Source organism: Accipiter gentilis, chromosome 18, assembly GCF_929443795.1.
Source record: "Accipiter gentilis chromosome 18, bAccGen1.1, whole genome shotgun sequence".
Classification (NCBI taxonomy): Eukaryota; Metazoa; Chordata; class Aves; order Accipitriformes; family Accipitridae; genus Astur; species Astur gentilis.
Genome location: NC_064897.1, coordinates 23,748,881 through 23,756,827, shown reverse-complemented (window position 1 = coordinate 23,756,827; position 7,947 = coordinate 23,748,881). Strand labels below are relative to the sequence as shown.

At 42.9% G+C, this 7,947-nt stretch overlaps 1 protein-coding gene across 2 annotated transcripts in view; it reads left to right on the top strand.

Annotated features, from left to right (window-relative positions):
* The first annotated feature begins 2,493 nt into the window (after positions 1 to 2,493).
* ALDH1L2 (aldehyde dehydrogenase 1 family member L2) overlaps positions 2,494 to 7,947 on the top strand; it is a 39,371-nt gene continuing 33,917 nt past the window's right edge. For both annotated transcript variants that reach the window (XM_049822470.1, XM_049822469.1), the window contains exon 1: positions 2,494 to 2,693. In XM_049822470.1, coding sequence (XP_049678427.1) covers positions 2,514 to 2,693 — 180 coding nt within the window. In that variant the 5' untranslated portion in view covers positions 2,494 to 2,513. The remainder of the gene's footprint in view (positions 2,694 to 7,947) is intronic.

Here is a 7,947-nt window from a genome sequence, read left to right as displayed (position 1 = left end):
AATTTGGATCATGAACCAGGATTTGGAGTTTCAAGAACTTCAGCAATGCTTGAATCCAGTTCCAAACTGCAGGATAGTACCATTTCGATGCCAGCTTTTATAGTAGAAGTTGTTTGCCCTCTATTGTATGGAATTCGTGCAGCTTCCATCAAGTCATAGGAGACTATACATACACTGATTTCTCCTACTGTCTGAGGTAGTGAAATAGTTCCTTTAGTAAGGACTAGATGTCTACACTTTTTATTGAGCATCTAGTGGTCTTCATCAGTTGCATGACTGTCTTGTGCTTGCGTGCGTATTGTCGCTGTATCACTACAACATGACCTATCAAACTGTTCATTTATTAATCTTTCTTAAAGAAACTGCAAATCCAAAAAGAAGATTAAAAGCACGCATTTCAGACCAACAGTACCTGTAGTAGTTAAATGATGCATTTTAGTCCAACAAAATTATGAGTTTTAATGTTTTTATTGTACAGTTTAAAGAGGGAGTATTTTAAAGAAACACTTTTAACAATGAAATTTGGTGGATTTTATGTAAGGTAATTACAAGATATGAGGCCGCATACCCACAGAAGTAGCCAGTAACAATAGAATATATACTATTTCAAAAATAAGCTACAAAGCAAAATATTTTAGCTTTCTTAATAAAAATCTGGAATTACTGTACACTGTTCTCTTTAAACCCATAGTACTGGAGGTACTAGAGAAGGAACCACTTGTATAAACATATTGTCCCCCCTCGCTAATGGGACTTTTAGATGAATTCTACTAGTTTGTGTTTTAATGTCTCAGAGCAAAGAAACTCACTAATTCTCTTTTCCATAATCTAATAAATCACCACATACTCCGAATGACGGCACCATGAGATAGAATCTTCACTGAAGTGGGCCAAGTACTCCCCTAGGTTTTTCACCCCATAGAGAGGAAATTGTAGGAACTGACTGGTGATTTTCTGTGTTGGATTTTCATTGCAAAAGCGAAGTCCAGTGGGTTTTTTTTAATTAAAAAGTTTTAATTATAATTTCTGTTGATTCCACTCCATGCTACCTACACATAGGGCAGTAAAAGTAAAGGGCAGGATATAGTTTTGCTACACTGGAGTAATGTGGGATTCCCTAAAGTAATCAGGGAATGAATTACGTTATGAGACTCATAATGCAAGCCCTTGTGTAACTTTACTCCATGGGGGAATTGAGTTGTGCCAACCTGACTTACTTTGGGACTGGCACAATTGGAAAACGCCTCTCCTTCCCGTGTCCCCTGAACAGGGTGAGCAGCAGTTCTGCAGCAGTGCTCTTCTTGCAGGTATAGCCAAGCATTTGAAGTACCCAGAAGAGGGTGGGGGCCTTGGAATTAAACCCTGGGGATTACTGCTGCACTTCTTTTGCAGGAAAGGATCAAAAAATCAGTGAGACACAGCTGTTTGCAAGCGCTAGGCGAGACTTTGTCTCCTGTGTTTTCTACTGTAGCAGGATGTCTGCAGGTCATAAATTTGGCGTTAAGTGTTGCTTCCTGACCTCTCTGATGTGGTTCACAAGTCCGCCATATGATGACCAACTTCTCCATTCTTTCCTTTCTTGTTTTCTCCACAGGAACACAGTGTAATTCAGCCTTTTACCCACCCTTGTACTTTAAGATTAAGTGTTGCAGGGGTTTAAACCTGACCCAGTTTGCAATGATGTTTATACTACTGCCACGCTATCTACTTCGGGGTTTGCTATTCATACCCCCTTTGGGATCATTTTCATTTGCCTTCTGATTTTTTTTAGCACTTTGAATTTGTATTTGCAAGATCTTCTCCATACCTCTTTTGTTGTGACTTTAGAAAAAGAGTGAAGTTGAAACCTTTATGTTAATAGATGACCTCAAATGCTAAAAGATTTTTTTTTTTTTTAATTAGGTAGAATGAGCAGCTTTAAAAGTACCTGGTGATGTTGGCGATAAGGATTTCCAGAAAGTCATTAATGTTTTTTAACCTCATTACCGGCATTTTTGGCACGCAATAAACGACAAATTAATGTACGTGATCTTTTGACTGTCGCAGCAGATTCAAATGAGTGTCTCGCTGAGAGCCTCGGTAGAGGGGACAAAGCTGGAGACGATCGGCCCTGCCGCCTCCGAGGCTGTAAACGGCCGGGGGCCGTAGCGACCCCCGCGGCAGGGGAGCTCTGGGCGCGCACCGGGCGCGTCGGGGACCACGAAATCCCGCCCGGGTGGCCGTGGCTCGTGTCTTCGTGTGCCGGGAGCCCCTACTCCCCCCCTGCCCGCGGCTGGTCCCTGCCCTCGGGGCCCCCCCGGGCAGCAGCGGGGGTGAGGAGAGCCGGGGGCGCCCGGTCCCGGTCCCGGTCCCGGTCCCGGTCCCCGTCCCGGTCCCGGTCCCGCCGTGCAGCCGCCAAGGGGGCGGGGGGACGCGGCGGCAGCGGGAGCGGCAGGTGCGGGGCTTCTCCCCTCCAGCCGCCGCGCCGGTCCCCGCGGGCCCGGGCGGGGGCGCGCCGCCGCGGCCGCGGATGCATGCGCTGGCGGGGCGCCAGCGGCATCGGCGCGGGTTGCATCAGACGAGGCGGTCCGCCGCGGCCGCGGTGCCGGCTCGGTTTTCGCCGGGCGGCCGAGGGAGCCGGGGGACCGGCGGCGTTCCGCAAGATGCTGCGGACAACCCCGCGGCTGCTACGGACGATCTGCACGACGGCCGCGGTGAGTCGTGGGGGGGGGGCAGCGGGGGACGTGCCCCCTCCCTCCCCCCCCCCCCCCCCGTGCCGTGCCGTGCCGTGCCCGGGAGAGAACGGCGGCTGCTGCTCCTCGGCGTGCCTCCCCTGTCGGAGGGCAACCCGGGGCCGAGCAAGGAGAGGGAAGTGGCGGGAGGGGGCATTTTTCAGGATGTGATGCGCATTGTCTCTGGCGGCGTTTTGGTAAAGAGCGTACAGGCACGGGAAGGTCAGGAGGGTTCGGAGGAGGGCTTGGTTTGGGTGCAGAAGCAGCATCCTGCCCGGCTGGTCTGCGGGCGGGATCGCAGCCATCATCTGGGCGCTGCGTCTTGCAGGGATGTGACTGGAAGCTGCAGGGAGCAGGCACCAGCGATGCTGTGATAATCCCCAGTAGCCGTGTGTCGAGAACAATGTGAGTGTGGCCGTTCGCTGCCTCCCTCACGCTGGATTTGCTCTGTGAGGAGCTGAAGGTTGCCTTCTAGTTAGCTAGGACCATGCCGGTTCCCACTGCTGGAGAGAAGCCCCACACTTTGGCCTAGGAAGAGAGGAAGAGTGTTTAGTTTGTGACCTTCTCATCGCCAGTTCCTTGCTCGGGGTTGAAGTTGATGGCCTAAATTCCTCTGCACCCCATGGTTTAGTTTTTTACAGCTCTGCGCATTTGTTCCAAGCCATTCTTTATGTCCTGTTAAATATATAGACTGCAGAACTCCTGCAAGCTCCCTGAAAGCGTTGCCCAGTCCAAATTGTCCAGATGTGTAGGTCTGGCAAGCTGAATGAGGGTGGGCAATTTTTTCTTTCCTAGAGACTGTTCTTTGTTTCATGTTTGACTGCTCAGTTTAGCGTGAGGACAGCAGTCCTCTGAACGTATCTATATGGAAGGTGTTAGAATAAAGACATTTAACACAATCTTTTTGGAAGTGCACTCAGCAATGCCAAAAAATGAGAATGAATGACTGGTGAGAACGCATTGCCCGTAGCTGTGTAGATGGGAGGGGAGGCTCTACGATAGGTTTCTATTTGGAGGCACTGGAATTTAGCACATGTAGGGGGGATCCGCTGTAGAAATAAAGTTGCAGTATTGCTTTTCAAAGGAGGCATAATTCTACATTCATTTAAACAAAGATATAACATTAAAATATTTACTAGCTTCACTGAATTCTTATTCACAGGAGAAATAAAATACTGTAATCTTTTTGAGAGTAAGCTTCATAAACAGAGTAGCAGTTACTAAATGTTAGCCTTCGAGAAATTTGATTAGTAACTGATAACCAATTGAACGTTAGACACACATACAAAAGAGGCAGTAACAAAATTATTTTTATCTATGAAATAAATTCTCCTACATATAGGCTTTGTAAAGTTAGACTCTTCTGCGAGAAGAAATGTAGCTCTTGGTCTTGTCTTCCATTTTTAGGAACTGGAACTTGACAAGATAGTTAACAGCATTTGTCAGGCTGCTTCTTTACGCAGTGCTTAGTTCTATTTATTAGTTTTATTTTTGTTTAGGTGTTTTGGAGGAATAAAAGAACCAGAACAGAAGCAAACATTAAAATACTGTATATGTTTTAATGAGCCGTTGTAAAATAAAGTCCAGTATGGGATCAACAGATGGTATGGACAGAATTTTTAAATAGGGAAGTTAAATTTAAATCTGTGCTTTCATACTGAGGTGGTGAGGTAAAAGTGGACTTTCAGACAAGTTGAGCATTCAAGATAAGACTGCTTGTACAAGCAGTTCTTAGGTTTTATGCTCTTTATCTTATTTTCTTCATCCAAATTGGGAACACTTGAGTCAGGGAAACTGAATTAATATTAATCTGCATTATAATATAAGCAAAATAGAAGGTTAAAGAAGAAATTTAAAGTTCAGACAATGAAAACAACAGAATTACAGTAGAGTGAGCACCAACCTTCTAAATTCTTATCTTTTTTGTAGCACTGTCATAATAACTACATTATCCTGTGATTAGTCATAAAAGAAAGGCCAGATCTCTCTAAGCCACCTGAACTGCACTGTTTGCCATAACTAGGAATTGGGTAGCCTTACAAAAGTACAGCAAAAATTCTACTTTGATACTACATGACCATTAACCTTCCCTTGCATCTGTTAATGAATGTTATACATCCATAGTCAGCCAGGCAACTACAAAAGAAGTCTAATGTAACCTCTTAACATCACTGACAAAAACAATAAAAAGTTTAATCTTTGCATATGTTAGTGGTAATGATCCACTATCCATCTAGCACTTTATTCAACAGCAAAATTGTTTCGGTGTTCTTTAATGAGCTTCCTTTCTACAGCTTCTTGATGAATGCTAGTGATGGCATGCTGGCCAAAATGCGCCATTTCTGTAAGAAAGAAAACACCAAATTGTTTTTCGTTTCTGTGTAATCTTATAGAACTTTCCATTTTAATTGGGTGTTATGTCCACATTAAATTCTTCTAAAAGGATTTCCCACTTTCACAGGTCTAACTCATCTTGAGTTATCATTTTTATATTCAGGAGAATTTCCCAGAGAAGATACAGGGTGGCTATAAGATCTCATACAGTTGCTCAACTGTAATTTTTCAAATAAAACAAAATTGAAGGACTGAATTTGTGGTCTGGTCATGCAAACCCCTCCACATATGGGATTTCTTTTCTTTTTTTTTACTCAGTAGAAATCCTTTGCATGGCTGACTTATGGGTTTGGCTCCTGCTTTCTGCTGATGGCAGTGTATGTGTTAATGTGCTACAAGCAAATTGCCACATCTAAGCCAGATGTTCATAGAAATCACACAATACACATGTACCATTCATTGGAGAAGTAACTCAAGAATCACAGCACATAGCACAATTACCAGATCCATCTTGCAATTTAAATCAGTCCCCATTTGAGTAACTTTCTGTAATTGTGAGGCAGCAGAGCTGATTTGCTGCCAGGCTAATCTTTTTGTGTACTACAATGAAGAAATTGGACTTAGCCAGTCTGCAGTCTTCTCAGTTTTACCAGTCTTATTTTTTTGTTTGTTTGGGGACTGAGTTCTCTGCTTCTCACCATTTGTTGACTCAGTTCCACAACTAGCACAACTTAAGCACGTGTAGCTTTACTGAAACTATGTTGATTTACAGCAACTGTTCATGATTTGGAACTGGGACTGGTATACAGTTCCATGTGATATGAGAATCAGACTTATTCACAGGGAAACATGAACTAAAATTTAAGTTTAGGAATAGAGGATGCATATGTTATTAACACTTTGTGAATAAGTGGAGAAAAAGTAGCTCTTAAAGTGGTGATAAATTCAGACTCAGAATTACAAGAAGATTGGCCAAGTATCATAAAAGCAACAGAGTACAGTAGTGAGTACTTTAAAAGTACTTTTAAAAGGAGATTGGGTAAATTTGTAAAAGCAATCATATGACATGATTGCTTGTGATGGCAGTAGACTAGATTTGTTAGCTAAGAAGATCCCTTCCAGTCATGTTCTTACTGAAAGATGTTAACAAAGGACAAAAGTAGAATAAGTAACTCTCATCTGGATTATGTTTAATGTTTCTTCAATGTACTAGTTGGGCTACCACTGTAAATTAGCACAGTACAGAAATCAAAGGATTTCATACCACGCTAAACATATTCAGTGATCCAGCAGGTTAATCTTTCTCCATCTTGCCTGCTTTAGTTAAAATAATTAGGAAAATCTGATGATTACTTTTTATAATGCAGCAACATTTCTGCTGTAAACACAAACATATCAATCATAAAGCACTGGTAATGAGATCTACCGGCATCCATTGGGCCTTGCTAGATAAGGATTGCAAGGATAAATTGTGCTTATTGTAACTCAGAACAAGGTCTTGTCTTTGTTAAGAAGAAAATAGTGAACATATTTTAGTCATTACTGCCAGCAGTGCAGCATTTGTTAGTAATATTGTCATCACCAGTCTCACAGACATTTTTTACCCGCCAACTATAACAATCTGATTTTGAAAGAGCCTGAGTTATGTCCACCTTTGCATCTTATTACTTGTTACTACTGCAGTTGCACTAGTGCTGACTAATGCTGTAATACAGGGACAGTTTTACTATGCAGTTCTGTTCTGAGGCAAAATATTGTCTCTGGACAAATAGTTATCTCCTGCTGTTTTATATAAAAGATAAAAAGCACACCTCAGTATTCCTGTAATGGAACATACCAATTCATAACTCCCCTTTTTAAGGCCAACTGCACAACTAAAATGTCACTTGAAAACAGCAAAATAGATCCATAATATTTCAGCTGTAAAATGAATTGCAATGAAATGGATTGTGGTTTTGGCTAACCTATTTTTCAGGACATTTCTCTTTGTCTTAGAATTTGTCATATGATCTGAGGGGCAGTCCAGACCATTTGGTATCCAATCAACAACCCACTTAGTCAAGGTATCCTCATGTCCCAGCACCATAAGAAAGGGAAAAGAGGAGGGAGGAGAAAAACATACAAGTGCCAATGTACAGACCAAATGCAGGTGGTTAAGATATTCAGACAGTGCTTTGATTCCTCTTTATCATTCTGAGCTTATGGCATCTAATGAGTCATTCAGAAAGAATGGAAGAGAAAGTCCAGTTGGAAAGGTGAAGTTAAGAATAAAGGTGGGGAGTATGTGGATTTATCTCCTACCTTTCATTCAGACCTCCTAAAAGGAGGGATCTTTATCGTTTGAGTCTAAGAATAGTTTCTACCAAATTCAGCTTTGAGGAAGGTTAAGTTTTCTGTTTATTCTGTGTGGACATTTCCTTCATAATGAGGTCTGCTACTCCGTTTGTTTTTCAAAGCTTTCCAGTTTTCAGTTTCCAGAAGCTGGTGAAAAATGCAAAGACAGTGCTTATAGGGACAGTTCCACCCTTCTGCCAGTGCTTGCATACTCATTCCTGGTCCCCAGCTGGACCTGCGTTAGGACTCATGGCAGTGCAATGAACTAGATCACTGAATAGATCCTGTTAAGAACAAGCCACATTTTGTCAGGTCAGTGCCTCCCCAGCTCAGTACTCTAATGCAGTTCATGCAGCTACAGGAACACCAGTTCTGGGATAAAGGAGGTGTTAGAGGTGAGGGACTGGAGGTAGGGTGGGAGAGGGGAAGGAGCACAGCTGTCCCCTAAATCTAAAGGGACTCTGAAGGAATTAGTAGTTTTCTCAGGGTGTAAGCACTTGAATAACATAGCAGTACATGATATCCTGATAGCATAGTAGTGTGGTGATTCAAATTATCTAAACATAAA